At 41.1% G+C, this 20,678-nt stretch overlaps 1 protein-coding gene across 5 annotated transcripts in view; it reads right to left on the bottom strand.

Annotated features, from left to right (window-relative positions):
- The window catches only part of LOC113026547 (CUGBP Elav-like family member 2), a 29,533-nt gene that overhangs the window by 8,406 nt on the left and 449 nt on the right, over positions 1-20,678 (bottom strand). For 2 of the 5 annotated variants that reach the window (XM_026175462.2, XM_080303842.1), the window contains exons 1-6: positions 18,235-18,660; positions 7,076-7,272; positions 3,582-3,664; positions 1,809-1,857; positions 1,253-1,387; positions 248-327 (exon numbers count right to left, since the gene is read on the bottom strand). In XM_026175462.2, coding sequence (XP_026031247.1) covers positions 248-327; positions 1,253-1,387; positions 1,809-1,857; positions 3,582-3,664; positions 7,076-7,272; positions 18,235-18,305 — 615 coding nt within the window. In that variant the 5' untranslated portion in view covers positions 18,306-18,660. Of the gene's footprint in view, positions 1-247; positions 328-1,252; positions 1,388-1,808; positions 1,858-3,581; positions 4,588-7,075; positions 7,273-18,234; positions 18,661-20,678 lie in introns of those variants that run through there. The other 3 variants (XM_026175460.2, XM_026175461.2, XM_080303843.1) reach the window with 2 other exon arrangements.

Here is a 20,678-nt window from a genome sequence, read left to right as displayed (position 1 = left end):
TGTGTCCTGTTAGTTCTGAACTCAGCAGCTATGTAAAAGGCAATGTTTCGAGTTTTATTCAATTATTCTGCAGATGACAATGTAATTTTGTAATTAGCAAGAGTGGTTTTGGAAATGACTCATGCTTTGTGATGAATGGATGCCATCTGCTTGGACAGGTTCCTCATCTTTCAACACAAGGGGGCAGCAAAATGTATGGGGAAGGGGGGGGAGGGAAATGAGAAATAGGTGCTAAGGGGTACAGTACCTCCATAGTTTGAGAGTGATGCATGGTTTTGATTGCATTCTGTGCCATTGCCCTGGTAGCAAATGTGACAAACGCACAGCCTGTAGGGGGGAAACAATAGGAGAGGGGGAGGGGGGGAGGGACAAGAAGAAACAAAAACAAGACAAAAGGTTTGGACAACTCGTTATGAACCCCAAAAAAAGACATTACAGTACAGAGAATGGCAACTCCCAAGCACACAGAACCACCCTCACTGGTTAGCACATGAAGAAAGAACAACAAGGAGAACAGTAACACGTGTCAGATGAGCGGTGATCGACAGATTAAATTGCCACCCAGAGAGGCTCGACTACGTGATGTCATGGTGAGACAGTCAACGTGATTATATACACAGAAAATGCACACATAAATACACACTGAAGGGCTTTGATTTACTAAAATATGCAAGGCCTGCAAACATCAAAGGCTAATAGGGCCCGTTTCAAATTGTAGGAACACTGCGTACGTATACTAGAAAAAGAGCAGAAATTCATAGCTAGCTGTGTCTTCTGTGGGATTTAATCGTATATAAGCATCGACGCTAGAGCCTCGTGCTGCCTGCTATCTGAGGCTTTATTCAGCAGAGTGCTATGTAGGAGATGCGATGACAGGCTAATTCCAGCCTTTGTAGAGTGTGATGAAGGAGGCGGTAAAGGAGGAGCTGAGCTGAGCCGCCTGCCAGCTGAGCCTACGAACACCGGCAGCCAGCGGTTGCCTAGGCGACGGGCCATTGTGGCGGACAGCAAGTGCAGTGGCCCTTCACTGCGAGTTGTGGAGGCAGAGTGTCACAGTAATGGGAGGATACACTATGTGGACAGAAAAAGTGCCACTGGAGGTGAATAGCACTTGATCTGAGGGTGCCGGGGTTGCAATGAAGAATCAGGGAGGGGCCCTGCATAAATACTTGATGAGAATATGTACTCTGGTGTGCTGAACATGGCGGATGCGCGGTGCTGAACATCATGTCCACACCGAAGGCACGCTTACCTCTGCTCTGACCATCCGGTCCCCGAAGTATTCGGCACTCTTCGATCTGTCCGAAAGACGAGAACATCATTCTGACCTCGTTCTCACCGTATTTCTTTGAAACCATGCCGACAAAGAGTTTTCTGTCTTCTACCGCTGCAGGAAGACGAAAACAGGAAGGCTATTTAGTGAAACCCAAACAATTATGGCGCTGTGAAAGCAGCACTTACATCAGGTGCGAAAATCTTGCACCCCTCTCTTTCTTGTTCAAGCAAGCGCTCTCTCTTTGTCATGCTGCCACATTTTCTGCCTCTCACTCAGAGTGCCAGCCTTTTGCACAAATCTCTGCGACTTGTCGCTTTGTTTTCCTTCTGTCTACTTCTCTAGACACAGAAGTATATCATCCTGTACCAGCTCTGCTCTTAAACCACTGCACTATATAGATGCTGTGTACTGCTGTCAATTTTACCCTTTTCAAATCTCACACCCCATTTGCCTTTACCTAATCCTTCTCCTTACAGGTTTTCCTCAACATCTCCATCTCATGGCTTACGTCATCCTGCATGAATCCACTTACCACTTGTTTTCTCACTGTCAGCGGGTTTCATCTGGATAGGATGATGCATCTAGGGGGGGGAAAAAAGAAAATGTAGGGAAACCATTCACATCTGTCACCATTATAAACTCTGTTATCTCTCATCATAAAGGCCTCATGTCTTCACTCATCCTTCCATCTTCGAGCATTTCTCCCCATCTCTTGTTTTGTTCTTTTGCTGTAAGACCATCATCCCTCACCGCCGCCAGATTCAGGAGGAAGTGTCTAAGAGTTGCTGGTAAGGGATCAAATTCTCCGGTATCCAATTTCACTTCTCGCTGTAATGTAGACTCGCGATTGAACTTATCGATTGCTACTGACAACATCCCTCATCTTCTATAGAAGAACTCTGTTTGACAAGCAAGCTTCTTTGGTATTGCTTTCGAAATGTACAGTGAGCTTCAGGTTTTGTTTCTTTTTTCCCTTCCTCCAGATACAAGTCTGTCAACACCCAATACACTATTGGATCACATACAAATAGAACAAGGTGTGGCAAATCTGAGCTGTGAAAAATCTCATTTCAGTCAGCATAACATCTCTGAACATGACGCTTGTTCTCAAGCTTGTTATGTGAGAAAGTGGAGGCAGAGCAAATGCTGTCACTTCATGCCACTTAATGAACAATTTTCTCCAAGAAGACTGAACTTCAAGTGACTACATCTATAGCACACTGCATGCCATGTGACGTGAAAGAAGAAATAAATCTAGCCATGAGATGTCTGAGCAGGTTGTACTTATGAAAAGTGGTGGGTTTGTTTTTGACAAGCACTAAGGAGAAGCAGACAGATGGCCTGCTCAGTGTGGGGACTGGCTAGCGTCACTGACCAAGTAGAGAGAGGCACAGAAGGGAGAGAAAACAAACAGGGAAACAAGCTTTTCCTCTATCACGCAAATCAAAAATCAGTCAACTGCAGTCAATGCCAGTAACAGTAGGACTCAGGAATGGGATTTGAGAGCTGAGCCGTTAGACCACACTTTGTTTGAAATGTCTGCCTGATTGATAGTCTTCCAGAGAAGAGAGCTAGGACATTATTCTCAGCCTGTGAGACTCATTTATCAGCTCGGTTCAATATTTACCTGCAAGCGCACTGACAGTAGCTCTTTTTACTGAAAGACTGGACTATTGGTTTCATCGACAGCTGGGGTTGTTGGGTATAGATTAAATTGATTGGAAAGCTGGCAATACAGAATGACGTATAGACAAGACAGTTTTGTGGATGTTTAACAAGCCACTGCACTTATTCCAGTTGGCTGGACTTTAATCTCACTAGAAGATCGGGTTAAGTATTAGGGGACCACATTCTGTCTCACCGGGCTGCATTGTTAAAACGGGGGGAGAGAGGGAGAAAAAAAAAAAAAAAAAGGACGAAAAGAAAGCCTTCAACTTGCCTTCAGCTCCTTTCCTGCTTCTAATTTTGGGGAATAAAAATGTAGATGTGCATCAATAATTCATGAGTACAAGCATTAATAATTTGTTCCACTTTGTGGCAATCGGGTCCTGTGTCTCAGTGAATAACCTGCAGCCTGGTCAAGCAGGCTTTACCCGATACCTGCACGCTTAGCAATTCAGTGTGCCGAGGTTCAGGCCGGTCCTAAGTGTCGCGTAAGTGATAGTGGGGGTTGAGACATTTCTCAGGCTAGACAGGCGTTCAGTGAACCGAGAGCTCATTATCGGCCAGCGTACAGCTCACAGCCTGCATAGGGGATGTAGTGGGGCTCAAGCAGCTAAAAGCAGCCCATGCTGTGCCTACTCACCCCACTTAAGGTCTTTATGTTGTGCAGTGCATTCTGGGCCTCCAGTGCAGCTTTTCTTGTATAAAAAGTTACAAAACAGCATCCTGCAGAGTGAAAAGAAAAAATAAAAATAAAAAAAATAGGGACAAACAATGGGTGGAGGGAGGGAGGAGACAAAACTGCATTAAAAACACAGCACACAGACATTAAATGTAATACCATGACTGCTGCAGAACAGGAAAGATGCTAAATGGATGAAAGTACTTTCACCACATATCATATTTTAGAAGCACGTGACAGGATATTCTTAGCGCCAACTGTTAGATGGTGCACATACACCATGTAGGAGCTGGCAGCGAGGACAAAGGAGTAATGAGACAGCTGAAGGATGTGACACAGCCAGAGAGAGTACCACAGGGTTAGACGGCTGTCAGGAGGCACTGATGTGCAGTCGGCAGGTCAACTCAGCCCAGGCCAACACATTACATTGAGTATATTGCTGCATTACATAAGAATCCAGTCCCATACATGTGTGCATACATATAAACATGAGGCATGAAAACAGCACAAAGAAACAAGAGGGAGTGGGAGAGAGCAAGGAAGAGAAACCATGGGAGGAGAGAGTTTGTGGGGGAGGGGAATGAAGAAAAGAGCGTTAGGAGGGGAGGAGAGGGAAAAAAAAAAAAAAAAAGCCTCTCATCCTTCCGTCCCAGTAGACCGCCAGTGGCGTTCCAGCCTGTCAGTTTCACTGGGCTGGGGAAGTGGAGCACTGCAGCGTCTCTGACCTACATAGTGTGTATTATGCTGTTACTGGAGCTCCCAGGCCACGGGGAGGGCTGTTGAACTCTAATATGCATCAAGCTGCACTCTCCTATCCCTCCCTCTCTCTCCTCCTCTCTCACAACCAGCTGAGCTCTCCCTTTCTCTACTGCTAAGCCCGTTCTCTGATATACTGGAGCTAAATAAACCATCCGGAGAGGCGTGATAGTCATCAGATGATTTTTTCATGACCTGCAGTAGGCATGACCTAAAAAAAAGAAAAAAAGAAAAAAGAAAAAAAAGAAAAAAAAATAGTGCAAATCTGGTGATTTGTCAATTGATCTGCACCAAAGTAAACAAGCAAAAATGGAAGTAGGATTACAGCACTTTCAACAAATAAATTAAACAAAAGCAACATGATTATATAAGAGTTGGTTGGAGAGTGGCATTGTGTGGCATGCAAATAAACAACAGCCAGACTATCAGTAGGTCATTGATGAAACTGCAGTAGGAAACAAAACTACTGTGAAAGGAGGCCTACAGTGAAACTGAGTGTAGAGGTGTTGTTGCAAAACACATTCAACTTCACTTGGCTGGGTGAAAAACCTCCTGTGATCAGGCCTGATTATCTAATAGAATACATTAACATGTCCATAGGCCATCACAGCTGACACTGCATAGAGCAGGGGAGGGGTGCTGCTTAAACAATAAGGAGCTTTGAACTCTTCAGCCTCCCAAATGAACTGCACAGCGTTGTGTGTATATTTATACACACACACACACACACACACACACACACACACACACACACACACACACACACACAGCATTATAAGAACCCTGGGGACTTTCTGGTACACCTGTAAACACTCGTAGGATTATTTAGTGGTGTTACATGTGTGTACATCTGTTCCAAGGCCCTTATCATGGGAATTCAAATGCTCTCCTGGTGGCATGCTGTCCAGCAGTTTTGGCCTTGACACAATAAAGTCAGGGTTTGAAACTCGCTTTAGTCAATGGGCCACGTACAGCCCAATTTGATCTCAAGTGAGCCAGACCAATATAACCACCCTTTCTGTTAATTTAAATAGTATTTATATTTTAAGGTAAGACATCTATTCAAAAAATAAATAAATTAAAAATTAACACAAACAGACAAAGTGATAAGTGCAATTTCTAACATGTAGAAAGTTACACATTTCACTGCAGTTGTTGCCAGTCAAAAGATATCCATGTCAGGTCACATGTTTGATACTCAAGGCTCTTTCAGAACAAATGGTGAAATTGTGATATATCTGAATTTAGTGCAGATCTAATAAATGCCATGTCACAAGTTTATTTTCATCTATTTAGCATCTTTCCTGCTCTGCAAGCTTATTTTGTTGCTATATTGCTCTGAACCCAGAAAAAACACAAGACAGGATAAGTTACACTCATTAATTAAAAAACCCACTTCTGCAACGAATTGAGACAGAATGTCTGCACATTACAAGATAATATAACCTTTTTGTTTTTAAATTACAGTTGTGCAGCCGATGTTTACAAGAATACTAGAAAAGGAGATCCCAGAAAGACATTTATCTCTCCAGACGGTGCAACTGTTGTCAACCTGTCTTTGGCTTGTTAACAGCAACACACACACGATCAGCAAGGTAGTGTCAGTGATTCATAACAAACACCTCACAACAACTACATCTGGCCTGGATTGCCAGGGCGGTGTCTGGTAGCACAAATATGGTTCCTTTTAGACTCAAGCTTAGCATCAAGTATATTCCCACCACATTAAAAGCCAAGAGTGGTTTAGCGCCTTTAGCTACAGCGAATCATCCAACCATCAAGGGAACTGAGATTTGGGTGACCAGGACAGTTACATCAAGGAAACTGTCGTTACTTTATTCACCTGCAGTTAGTTACGGGAGACTGAGCACTTCCAGTGGCACTTTGCAGCTCTCTGCAGACAGCAGGCTTCCACTTCACCGTCTCCTCTAATTGCAGCCTAAACTGAATCGCTCAACTCGAGCACCATTTCTAAGGTGAGCGCATCGATGGATGTCTTAATGGAAAATTGCAGTCAAGTAACACTCCCTTTGTACAATGCTGCTTCTAAAGCTGCATTGTACAAAGAAGAGGAAATTTAGAATATATGAATATTTAAAAAAAGATATTATTTAACCCTGAAACAAAAGACTGCTTGCATATGAGGTGATCTAACACAAACACAGCTGCACTGCATAGGCAATGCACTGCCTGTCTGCACAAGTGCTAAAATCTGAAAGCAGATGAGGAGAGAAGGGGGTTTGCACCAACTAAGAGACCAAGTTGTTTTTATCTATGAGCAATGAAGGTTTTCCAGAAAGTTTCACACCTAATTAGTGTCCATCTCTTATTAGAGATGGTATATAGAGTGAAAGTGAACAATAGAGAAACTGAAAGTATCATCTGAGCTTTTCAGTTGTGTCACTTCATTTAAACAGATTGCAATGCACGCCTCAAATACCTGCAGACTGCTGTTAGCATGCTAGATGCTATACTAGTTTTCCCCACTAGCAACTGGTGCACTCCTCACATATGGCAAAACAAACAAAACAGGTTTTTAAGATAATCTGGATGGATACATAATCCAATGTTTTCAATTAAAATAAAATTATTATATGCCAGATCGTTTATATTGAAATCTAAATCACTAAGGAGAAATTTTGCCTGCAAGGTAGTAGAACAAATTATTCCTGAAAGTGAACCTTTCACCCAGACTGTACCTTTGCTCTGAGGAGGATTCTGAGTGCGATCACGAAGAATGTTTATCTGGTGCACGGCTCCAAAGGGCTCAAATAGCTCTTTAAGTTCTGTTTCTGACCAGGAGCGGGGGATCTGTCCAACAAACATCTTGATGGAGTCAGGGTCTGGCTGGTCCAAGTGCTCCAGCGACCCGTTCATCTTGCTGCTGCTGCCGTTGCTAAGAAGAAAAAGAAAGAGAAAAAAAAAAGAGAGAAAGAAATGAAAAACAATTTTTGTAATGTGTATGCCAGAGGTTAAACAAATTTAATATCATAACCATACTGCTTCAGTAGGTCACGAAAAGTAAAGGAACAATTACCATTATCTGGTTTAGAACTACTTGCACTCACATCTAAGTACTGTCCGGTTTGGCAGCTAACAATTTCAACAACCAGCTGATTTCTGTTTGCAAGCAATAGTGACACTGTCTAGAGCAGAGGTTCCCAAAGTGTGGGGCCCGCCCCCTGGGGGGGGGGGGGGGGGGGGGGGGGAAGCAGTAAGAAAAAACTAAAATGAACCCTTGGACACTGCTAGCATCATTGACAGGTTTTTTGACGGGGCTCCCACACAAACGGAAAGCTGGAGATGAAGCATCGCCAAATATGTTTCCAAACCAACTTCCTTCCAAGCCAAATGCTAGAAAATGTGATGAAGCACATCTTCCCTTTGGCTTCACCTACACAAGTGCCAAGGTAGGTCTCTGTGACAGAATTAGTTTCCCTTGCGTCGGCAGCACGCGCTGGGCTCTTCAAATCACGGACAAACAGTATCCCACATTCTTGATTTTTAGTTCACAAACACTTCTTGTAAAGACTAACTCCTGACATTTTGGAGATGTGAGCTCTTTATACAGTAAAGTTAGTGGGATCCAAATAATATCAGGCTGATCCTGCCACGATTTGTTCCCCCAGTTCAAATCACAGACTAACAGTATCCCACAGTTGTTTATGTTTTTGAACCCATTTTGCACAGAGAGGCATTTGAGAAATGTATCGATAGCAATGTTGAATATTATTACACAGGGAAAAAAAAACAAAACAAAAAAACCCACGAACATTTTTCGTGTAAAACAAAGGGGGGGGGGGGGGGGGGGGCAGCAAAAAAGGTTGGGAACCACTGGTCTAGAGGATGGATATGCACCTTTTTTTTTTCTTTTTTTTTTTTTAAATTGCACGAAAGGACAAGATAAATGGTGGACAAATGTATGCAGGACTGAAATAACTGCATAATACTGCTAACACAACTTTGGTTCTTTGCAAGCATCTGCCAAAACAGCATGCTATTGCTAAGCTAGCCAAGAACCCATAGTGAAAGCCGAGTGAATACCTACCCCAGCTGCCAGACCCTTAGCTTCAACAGGCAACAAGCACATGAGCAGCCTCCCTTTCTACCCGTTCACGTTTCTAAAGCAGAATCACTTTGTATTCTATTAAGAGAAAAATCTTAGAGATGTGCCCTCATTACAGATTTGTATTGGTGTGTGGGGTTGTAGCCTCAGGTTTGTATTGTTAAATGGTGATTATGAAACATTAAAATAGCTGAAATGCACTGAGTAACATGAAAGTAATGTAATCAGTTGTATAACAAATTACTCTCGGGAGTAATTAAGTAATGTACTGCATTACTTTTAAGAAAAGAGTTCTGTGTAATATGTGTAACAATGACGTTTTTGAGTAAAGACTCCAACACTGATTACAAAGAGGAAATACCTCTTTGAACATTTGACCCACATCATGTAATTAAGTTGCATGAATGTAATTTCTTTATTGCTGCTTAAGCAACGGTTTTCACTCTCAAAACTAAGCCAAAGAGAACCTGATGACAATCGATAAGGAATCTAATTAGTGATATCGATAGTGGAATTGCTAAATTCTTATCAATTCCCATCCCTACAATAAATATCTAATGCAAATTTTAGAGTGGCACAGAAAGGGCCTGAGCAAATGATCAGCTTCAATGAGTTATTCTTCCAGCAAAAAAGGCAATGTCACAATAGTGCCAGTAGTTCAGGCAGATTTAAACAGCCATAATGCTGCTTTCTTCTAGAGGCTGAAGTTTAGAAAGTCACTAAGGTCATTTAATTTAGAAGCACGTGACAGGATATTCTTGGCGCCAACTGTTAGATGGTGCATATACACCATGTATGTATATCTGTTTATAGTTTTTTTTTTTTTTTTTTTTTTTAAAGAAAAAGAAAAAAGTTACACCATCTCGTTTATTTTTTTAACATTCACCTAAACATACTGAGACAAAACCAAGATTTAATAAATAGGTTACACTGTGTTTTTAGTATTATAAATAAATAAAAAATTAAAAGTGTGTATTGCATTTTCAGAATTCCTACCAAAAAGTCAAATGATTTTGCAGTGTGACCGTTTAAACACGCGTTTACTCAAGTGCAAGCTGAAACAATATATCATTTACAAATTATTGCCAGCTTCCTCTGGGGAAAGCTTTGGGGACAGAGAATCAATACCCACCAGTGTACCTGTAACTACAGCATCTTTGTCTCACTCTCACACAGAACCAAACACACAAACTGTTCCTGACAGGGGTAGAGGCACTGGAAATTATGAATGAGGGTGAAGTAACAGCCCTTCACAGGAAAAGAAATAACTTGCAACAGGTTAAGACTTCCAACGCACAGATATGTAATATTTCAAACAAGGGGGGGGGGGGGGACAACACGGACAACACCGTGGTACTAATCTCACAAAAAAGTATATGAATGTTTGCACATTTAAAATAACTATTTTGCACACAAACCTCTGAACACGAGTCATCCATCTCTTGCAAAATGAACCCAGCCGTTCAGCAGAAACACCAAACTCCTTGAGGGACTTAAATGACATGCTAACAAATCACACTTCTGCTCGTGTTCCTCCCGAAATCCAACTCCACACCTCCAAATTAGCCCTTGCCCCTTCGCTCTGAACGCTTTCAATACATTTGAATGATGACAAACAATTTTCCCAGAGGGAAAAAAAAAAACAAAAAAAACAAAAAAAAACAAAAGGAACTACTGTGAAACAAAAACCTCTTCTCCAAAAGAGGGGATTGTGGCCCCTCCCACTAGCATGTAACAGCTACTCAAAAACAGCACCGCAAAGCTCTAAACTTCCAAGAATCGGTGGTTAGCAGGCCGAGATTTTGCAGTGCATCTCCTCCTCAGGCGCTTTGGCGATGGTACAGAGAGTAACCTACAGCTTCTTTGCCACAGCAGGGGAACAATCACATATTGTTCCCCCATGCCGGAGAACACTATTCACCATTCCTCTGCGGCACAATGGACCAAGTCATACAGACGCACTGGAACACGTCGAAGGCTACGTCTGCTAAGGCCACAGTACTGGTGTGTGACACCATTTGTCCATTTCTGCCAGTGGCATTCCGACGCCATTTTGCCATAGGCACTTTGCTCAGATCTCACAGCACAGAGAAAACCTCACTTGAAAATACTGGATCTGTGTCAGAATTCAAAAACATGAAGGCTGCATATGACACCGTCTCCTTTACATTCATTAAACTCTCAAAGCCACTGCAGCTGTGCATAGCTCTTCTGCTATGCGACTGTGAGAATACATTCTTCAGGCATGATTCTGCTGCATTTTTAGTATACACATTAGGACATTATTCAAGGAAGTAAAATTCAAGTAAACAAAATCTATTATGAAACTGTCTGCTTCAAGATGATGTTGCATCATACAGCATAACCGAGCTGACAACTGTACAGTCACCTATGAATATTACAAAGGTGACTGCTGCGAACTAAGTATTTACATTTGCACGTATAAACCAGTTTAAAGTGATGTCATATGCTGCAGAGCTGTTTTGCAAAACAAAAACCTGTTGGTATAAAACCCAAATAAACATGTAGCTGATATCCATTCACCGTGGGTCCAATAAGGTCAGAAGAACTGGGGCATTAAGTAAAGACATACCACTGTTGGCATTTTTTTCCTAAATGTTTTTTTTAAAAACAAATACATATTCAAATTTCATCAACTTTACTGTAGTGGGAGCAACACCAGAAAAATCAAGACATTCAGACAGACTTTGTAACTTTAATTACTGCTATCGGTATGACAGGCACAGCAACATTGTTTATACCATGCTAATTAAGGTTGCTTGATTATGGCAAAAATTAAAATCATGATTATTTAACACAATTATGCTATCAGAAAAAAAATAGCATAATTTTTTCCATTTAAATAGTCATTCAGACAATTTGGGCCCTGGGAGCAGCAAAAAGTGGGGCACTTGAAGACCAAACAAGACCATACTTGTTAAACCGAATGTGACAATAGGCATTTTAATCCCAATTACCTTGTTTTAATACTGACTGAAAGCCAAACAAAACAGTAACTGGAGTTAAAATTTGATTCATTGGGCAGCTACAGCGTCAAAAATAAAAACGCTTTTAAATGTAGATTTTACAAGGATGTGCCATTTTACAACTTACAAATGGTAAATAGCTCTGAATTTGTCAGAGCACCCAGAAGAAGCTCATCTATCTTAAGCTGCTCTTTAACCATGTTGTGGACAGAGACAGGTGCAGACACAGATGAGTGGTTATTCCGGTTATACTCCTTTAAGTCCACAAGAAATATGGATGAAGGGTAAACGCAAAGTTGATGCAATGCCACGTACAAAGAGCAAGAGCCACGCGCTCACCTTATGATGACAAAATCTACAGCAAACACCATTATCTACAGCATATCTACATAAGCAGCTGTGTTTTCCCACTTATTGATCACATCATCCAGCCTGCTTTAGATTACAAAGTGTCAACCTGAACACTGACCACCCCAAGATCAAAAGTTTCTCAGGCTCATTGTACATTTTGATTTGTGTGAATTGCCAAAACTCAAGTTTTTTCAAAGCTACTGCAATTTGGGTGGTGCAGCTGTCAGCCTGCTGCAAAGCTTTTGACAGTTTTGAAGATTTTGGCAAATTAAACAACTTGTTTAACATGCACTGTTGCCACACAGTTTTAAAACAAGTTGGTTGTTGATAGAAGGGGAAAAAAAAACAACAACATTTTTTCCCACTTCTGATTGTGTTGCACAGCTTTAGATTGTGAAAACGGGAAACAATCTTTGTTTGCCGTCTCAAGGTTGCAGCTCAAGTGTAAATTGCACCTATGACGCCATCATCTTTGCTGTTATCTGTGTGTTTGTTGAGACAAGCAGAGGCTGAGCTGAATTTCACTAAAATTTATCAAGTTCAAAACATGCAATATAAGACAACGTTGTGGGTGTTGTTGACTTTGTCATGTAGTGATCCAAGCCTCAGCAGGTGGACCACCTCAGGTATGTTGTGTGGAAAAATTTAATCAAACTGGGACAAGACTAAATTCAAAGTCCTTCACTGTATATATTCATTTTATTTAATTTACCAAGTACAAAGTTTTATTTTTCTTCTCAGAGTCAAGTTTCTATTTTGATGCCTTTTCAGACATGGTTTCGGTTTTTGGCTGTAACTATAATAAGCTAGTTATGTCAGACACTTAAACATTGTATTAAACTATTAGACCTACACAAAATGTCGATACTTTACTCCAAGTGTACCGGTTAAAATAAATACTGCAATTGATTCTGTCAGTACCGCCCAGCTCCGCTCCCAGCACCACCTGCCAGAGTATTCCCAGACGGCAGTGATGAAGTCTTTTGCTGAGCTTCCACAAACAGCCCTGCGTTGTGGCAGCTCGTCGCGCTCCAAGACACCCTGCAGCAGCTGACGAGCCATCCAGAGCCACGGCAGTTGCATGCCCACTGCTGCGCCACCCATAAAAACAGGTGATTTATCTAGACCATGTGTCTGTCCTGTTGGTGAGCTCTGACCGCGCAAGTATGCCAGCGACACCTTTTCCTGTGCCCATAATAGAAGGCCAGCCAATTTGCCTGGTTATACTCGTGGTTGTGGACATTACTCATTCCGAAACCCTCAGGAGGGTCACAGCAACACCAAATGTCACATGATGTAGAGTTTTTTCCCCCCCACCATTGCTGATGGAAACCAATCTCACTGCCTGCTATTATCAATCATTAAAAATAAATACCAGCTAGCATTTTATCATTACTAGAAAATCACTAACGTGGTACATTCAATGTCAAACTATCACAATGTTGCTTTAATAAAAATATTGATCAAGTCTTACTAAAGACATGTTACAAATTGCCATGAGTCTCTTCCCGTTTAAATGACAGACCAAACTCATTTCATCACCTGGTAATCAGCAGCATGCCACTTTATTTTATCCCCAATAAAGTATTAAAGTCAAGGTTCACACAAAGAACATGCTGCTTCAAAGAAAAGAGAGAAATCAGTCGACTGGAACAGCTGTTTGCTAGTAATACCCTTAAAGAAAAAAAAATCGTGAGCCGTTTTTTCCTTTTAGGAAACCAGTGGCCTTATAAGCTGATTCAATGAGACACAGAATGCCTCTAATGCCTCAGTAATATCTCTGACAGCTGTCAAGTAGAACAAAGTCTCTCTCTCTCTCTCTCACTCAACTCCATTTATTTTCCCTAACACTAGAAAAAAAAAAAAAAAAGAAAAAAAAAATGCAGAATATTCTTTGATAGCTTCAATAAAGTATAATGAGCCTGGGGGAAAAAAAAATATAAACTCCTGACAGCTTGAAGATGCAACTTAAAAGACTGGCCACAGACAACAGGATTTACAGAATAACTGTTGTTATCAAAAATCAATACAACTCCTTGTTTTTGGTCCCAAACAAACAAAAAATTGTTTTACAACTTCAAGGCAGAAACAGGAGAACTGTGTGTCATTTGATTTCCATACCAAGTGGCTGACCTAATCAGCACACTGTGGTTCTGATGAGAAAATTATTGAAATCTTTTTTTTCCTCCTGGCATTAACTCCAATTCATCTCAAAATGGCCTAATTTCATTGTTGCATTTGCCCTGATGAAGACGGACGTGTTCAATCAGCCTCTGAGTGGGCTGCGTGTTAACAGACGGCCAGCATCTGATGACAAGGCCCGCCCCATTAGCTACATAATCACACCAAGAGTCCCCAGCGGTTATAGATGGCGATGCTAAAGTAAAGCTTGCATGAACAGTCAAAACGAGCAACTACAAACTCTCCTCAGTTAGTGTCAGACAGAGCGTCAGCAATTAGTCTCAAGTGAAGAGACCAACAGCCAACTAAATGCAGCAATCAAGCACAATCAATTTGCCTGAATGTGGTGACTTACTCTGACATTCATTACACTAACCTGTAACAGAAAACAGAACAGCTTTGATTGAGATAAAACTCGTTTTAATTATCCAACCTGTTCTTTTTTCTTTTTTTTTTAAATTATCATCATCAAAATAGAGCATAGAAGGTCGAACACAAATGCACTGCTACTACTGATGTTCCTGCTTACGTGGGATGGGGAATTACCCGTTCAGGGTTCTTCCTTGTTCAAAATGGGCCTCTGAGGAGGAGCATGTAAGCTCAACCGTTCCACATATAGATAAGGCATTGTTACCTTTGCTGGGACAAGACTATCTTCCTGTTATTTCTAGCTATCTGATAAACAGTTACCAAAAGCCCATAACTGAAATGTGTGTACATCAAAAGCACACATGTCAGATTAGTTACAGAATATAGTCACATCAATTTCAGTGGTTACATCAGGTCACTGACAGTCCGAGTACAACTGCTCATTTTTTAAATTAAAATACTGCTAAAGCTTGGGAGAAAGGTGCCAGCGTTTGTCAGGGCTGTCCCGAGATGTCGGAACATGTCTGAAATAACAGATATTTGCCTTGGTACCAGAAATGCTAGTCTGCTTAACTCAGCTTTAGCTTATTTATGTACAAACTAGCCAGACGTCTTTTTGTCCCACACTTTAATAAGTCCTCCTTTTGGTTTTAAGAAATTTAGTCAGTGTGATAAGATAAGATAACCTTTATTAGTCCCACACGTGGGAAATTTGTTTTGTCACAGCAGGAAGTGGACAGTGCAAAAGTTATGAAGCAAAAATTAGAATACAATAAGAATAAATACAGTACACACAACTGTACAGAATAGAATAAAATACTATATACAGTAGAATAAAATATACAATAAGATAAAAATAGAATACAAATGCTATATACAACTGAGTAAAAATACGATGCCAGAAAAGATTATTGCACTTAGTGTTATTGCAATAATTGCGATATTTTCCACCAAAAATAGTTCCACACTAAAAGCTGATCAGATAAATCCATTATTTTTCAATGCTTTACTTTTTCTTTTTTTTCTTTTTTTTAACTGCAACAATAACTGGAGCAACTACTGTACCATTGTGGCCCATACCTTGGTTTGGGGATGGGTGAATACGGCTTTTTTGTGTGTTCTCATGAACTAAAAAACAAAAACAAACCCACACACGCCATTAATGTAAACATTTCCACTTCAGTAATTGTGGAAATGATCTTGAAAAAAAAGAAAAAAAAAAACCCCACAGCTTTCACTAGTATGGTTTAACTAATATTAATAGCACTATCGTTGTACAATATTGCAGACGTGTTTCCGTTTCAGTCTCAGTTTCACCCCTACAGGCTCCAATGGAGAGTTTGCAGAAAATACTGCACATTGAAGAAACAATACTTTAAAACAAGGCTTCCAATTATGCACAAAATTCAAACTTGCACTGTGATCACTGATAGATCAATCATTAGCTTATAATTTATCTAAAGCACAGATACTCAATGCTATGCAAAAGATGAGGGTTGTACCAAATGAGGGTTGTAATTCTCAAATGCCTTTAATCTAATCCATTACTCTAACTAATCCCATAGTTTTCTGCTTAAACAGACCTCTTACCTCTTTGTTAATCACTTCAGAGCCAACTACTGATAGAGTCATGGACATAGTGGGTGACTGTGGTCTTATGCAACTCACTCTGTGCCTCAACGTCTTTTGTTTGCAAAGCTCGCAGAAGAATTTGCTCAACCTTCGATCACACCACCCCACAGTGGAGATAGAGGATCTCACTGAGTGTTTTGTGGCTCCAGGACAGACAGGCTTGCAGTTACTGTCATGCTAAGGCAAGCAGCAACAGCAGCAGTAGCAAAAAAAAAAAAAGAAAAAAAAAAGGAAAAAGTAACAATCCAGATCAGAGTGGTCCTTCTTTTGGCCTTTAACATCTGGCTACAAGGGCATTCATCCACCAGCACCCTGACAGCAAGGAGAGTGAACAATTGGCCCGAGCAGCCATCCAACTCAGCGCCAAGATCCGAGACTTCACACAGATCAACAACTCCCTGACCGCAACAAAAAGGGATCACTGTGACACTTAGCTAACTGACATTGCACTATGGCAGTGTCGGCTGCCAAAGGATCATGCTTAAGCCCCGAAAGCCATTCTCGCTGTCAACAATTAGACAAAAATCAGTCAAGATGCAGTCAACATAGTCACAAAAGACAAACAAAAAGAAGAAGAAAAAAAAAAGAAAAAAAAAAGGCTGAACTGGTTATTTCTTATCATATCCCTGGTCATTTTCCTTTGGCACAAGCCCAGAATGGATGGAGGGAAATTTATTTAGTGGGGGAAAACCCCTTACAATATTCACACATTATTTTACACAAGAAAACAGGATATCAAAAAGGTGGAACTACAACGATCACTGTCACATAAATGGCCATTGATCCTCAGTATATCAGTTTAGTTTATATAACACACAAAGCCACAAATGTAAATATTTGCAGTTTACTGGCACGTTTAAAAAGTTTCTAAAAGCTTAAAAGGCCACTTAATATGAAGCGTTTTACAACCCAATCAGCAAATCATTTAGAAATAGTGCAACATTTTAGACTAGAAGCAAAAATATTTTCTTGTTTAATCTTTTTAATTTATAGTTTGCTCTAGAGCAAAAAACAAAAAGCACAACAAGCAAAGGATAACGTGATTAAAACATTTAAAGAATCCTTGTTCAGCTGTTGAGTTTCCTCATTTGTGAGACCATGCAATAACAGCCATTTTGTTGCAAACTACAGAGAGCATTGCTGGAATTGCAAACATTTAAATGTTAAACAGTGTCGTAAAGCAGGCGGTGATTTTGGAAATGTTTTTGTCAAACAGGATTAGCTGACTTTGTGTCGATACTACCTTCGGGGTGGGGAGTTATATATGGACCTCTGTACTTTATAAATACCTTTCCTCCCACTTGTTTACATGCCCCGTCACAAGATTTCCATTAATGGCTCAATAATGTAGCAAACCACGTGTTTTCTATCGTTAAGTCAGCACTCTATAACCAACATGGACGGGAGGAGGGGGGTACAAATGCATGTGAGCTGCAGCTAACCATGTTAGCAGGCTCGGCTGCTAGCAAGAGACACAGGGAGGGACCGGGAGTAAGTGTGCCGTATCCTGCCTGCAAACAGGCTCACGCACGCTGCTGGACTTTAGAAACTGAAGTCACATTAGTAACGGCTTGGCAACGACATATAGTGTTATGGAACTTTAAAGCAACTTCTCACACTTCGTCTGCTAAAAGCGCTTGTTTTCAAAGCCCGACAATTGATCGTCTAAACATCCACCGTTTGTTTCGATCGACCGCACTTCAAATGAGAATTTGATCAGCTGTAACGAAGTAACCCGAAGTCAGAGCAAAAACAAAAAACCAAAAAATATGTCTGTGCCATTAATGCAACGTAAAGGGCACAAAATGGGCATCATGTTTATTTATTTGCATATTTTTTAAAGCTACGTGGTTTCTTTTTCTGGACTGATACTGAACGTGTGATCTCCGGAAGCACATGTCACTTGACTATTGTAGCGCGCCCAAGCGTCGGGTACCGCTGTTAGCAAACTGCGTTTCCACTCAAAGTGACGAGATAAGAGATTAGCAGCAGGGCCACACTTTACTTAACTACAATTTATTGTGGTCACATGCCTGTATTACCCAAGTTAAGCTAGCAACTTAAACTCCAGGTGAGCGTATCCTCACCGCTTGCGTGATTAGCAACGTTAGCATCCCAGTTTGCTCGTTTAGCTAGCGTTAGCTAACTCAACTAGCCCTCAACTGTTTTGTTCGCCTCGCCTGCTTAAAAAAAATAAAAATGCCAGTCTGTGTTTACGATGTTGAAGAGGCGAGGCGAGAACTCGGCACATGTCTTTAGCTGATTTACTTACATTGTGTCGCTCGAAGTCATTAACCGACTTTCGGTGAGAGGGAGGAAATCCAGGTTGTACGCCGAAGTCATGCTCCAAAAAAAAAAAAAAGAACAACACACACAGCGTCTAAACAACGAAAAGCGACGTCCACTCAACTCCTGTGAGACGGCGAGAAGACGAAGCAGAGCAGGTGCTGGGAGGGGGCGTCTTCTTTAAAACTGCAGAGAGGGAGGGAGGGAGATATATAGAGAGAGCGCGAGGGCACCGGTATCCGCCTTATTCCTTCCTTCTTGTTTCTCTCTCTCTCTCGCTGTCTCCGAGCGAAATAAATTCAGGCGAGCCGCCGTCAACACTGCACACCGAGCTGCAGCAAAGCAGAGGCGTGGCCTCGTCAACAAAAGTCCGAAAGACACGCTGCGTGTTGCTCAACAATCTAAATACCCCTATCTAAATGACTGCAATGTCCCTTTAGAGACCACACGTGGTGCCCTATGGAGAGTTTACTAACCTGTTTTCTAGTTTACGATCTTTTATCTGCTCTAGCATCGCCATTGCATTCCAATAATGACCCACATTCTGCAACCCTTTTACAAAAAACAAAAAAACGTATTAATCAGATCATGTCGAGCCTTATTGTGAAATGACTCTATCTGAGAATGAATCAGTGATCTAATAATCACAATTGGTGAGCGATTTAAAATGTTTAAATATAGTATCCAGGCTATTACTATCAATCACACTAATGCCACTCCTGTTTCCATATCTTCCCAGCACTCTAAATTAGGCAACCGGGCCTTTTGTTTTTATTGGATTACTTAAATAAATAAGATTATTTCCAGGTTGTTTATTGCCTTGCACTGCAGATCGGTCCATAAATCAATTCCCAGTCAAAAAGTTAGATGGGTAAAAATGTAGCTGTTCTTGTCTGCCTTCATCCATTCTTCCCTTCAGGGTCACAGGTCATATTCCCCCTTTGTGCTGGACTGTTATCTCCTAGAAGGTGGGGAGAGGGGGGAGGGGGAGCCTATCTTCCTTTGTTGTGCCGGACTTACAAGGTGAGGCCTCTACACGTGGAGGGAAAGGTAAACGGGCCGGGGAGGGAGGGAGGGGGGCGGGGGGAGGTGGACTGTTGTCAAGTGCTGTTTGAGAGACGAGTTGGGGGGCTAGCTTAATTATCAAACCACTCATTACTGCTTCAGCAGCTGCACAGTCCTAAAATATTCTTCATAGTGAGCATTAAGAAACATCCTATTTATGAAATCCTACTTAATCCCTGTATCCATAGCAATTTCAAGGCAACCTGGCACCAGTGTCGGGTCTGCTCTATTAAACAGTGCCTGAAAGAGGCTTGTGTGCATAATGTGATAATGCAAACTCTTTTTCCATAAGTGCGGACGAGCCCACTGTGCAACATGCATCACCTTTAGCTTAAGGGGCTGATATCAAAAGGTACGCTAAACCTCTCTGAAGATTCGGGTTTCATTAAGACGGAGGCATCTGCAGCATCCAACACATTTCAGCTGTGTTGGTATGTACTATTTGTTTTTTTCTAAAAAGATGTTTAATAGATTGGATTTTACATGCCTAGTGTCATGTCTAGTTGCTGGCACCTTCTAATACTAGACTGTCTTTCTTAATCTCAGATGATTACTACTCTAATCCTATCATAATCCTCCACATGTGCCATCCTTTTGTTGTTTACATCAAATGTTTTCTCCCTCATGCAGTGGGAGCTGAAGAGCCCACTCACCCAGCATTTAAATGTGCACCTTTTCGTGATAAAAAAAAAAAAAAGTACAAGGTGTAAAAATAGGCCAGCTTCAACTAAAAACAAAAAAGAGGCCACATCGTGTGTTTTTAAGCAGGACGCCTTTAACTTGAAAGTGCACTTATTCTTAGCTCTGCCTTTCATGAAATCATTTGTCGAATGGCCGACCAGCTGAAGTGCTCTCAAAATGGAGAGAGTGAACTTCATCTTATCTTTCCTTTGCAGAGGAAATCAACTGTTTCAGGATGTACTAAATAAATATAGCGCTGCCTTATCAGTGTAAAGTTCCACTGAATGTATGCAAATGCACATGTAAATGTTTCCTTTTCTTGCATTTAAAGATAATTGATATCTTCAGTTGTGTTTGACTGGCTCAGCACAGTGAGGCCTGGGCAGCTTTCAGCAGACATCCAGTCACTCGTACTGCTCTTCTTCAGTGGGCCGTGCAGTTCGAAGACAAACACCTACATCACTGACACCTCCACCTTTTTTTTAAACATTTATATTTCATGCAAATCTACAATTCCTTGAGGAAGTTTGAAAAAATAAAAAAGGGAGGTACATTTTTATTCAATTTTAGTGATACATCTTTCTTGGGAAGTTGAGGAGACATAAACTATAAAATGCGTTCAATTTAAACATGGCTTCTAGATTCCTGTTTAAAAAGAAAACCATATAGGCGCACCAGAGGAAC

This window comes from Astatotilapia calliptera, chromosome 7 (genome assembly GCF_964374335.1).
Source record: "Astatotilapia calliptera chromosome 7, fAstCal68.1, whole genome shotgun sequence".
NCBI classification, from domain to species: domain Eukaryota; kingdom Metazoa; phylum Chordata; class Actinopteri; order Cichliformes; family Cichlidae; genus Astatotilapia; species Astatotilapia calliptera.
This window is presented reverse-complemented; position numbering and strand designations above follow the sequence as displayed.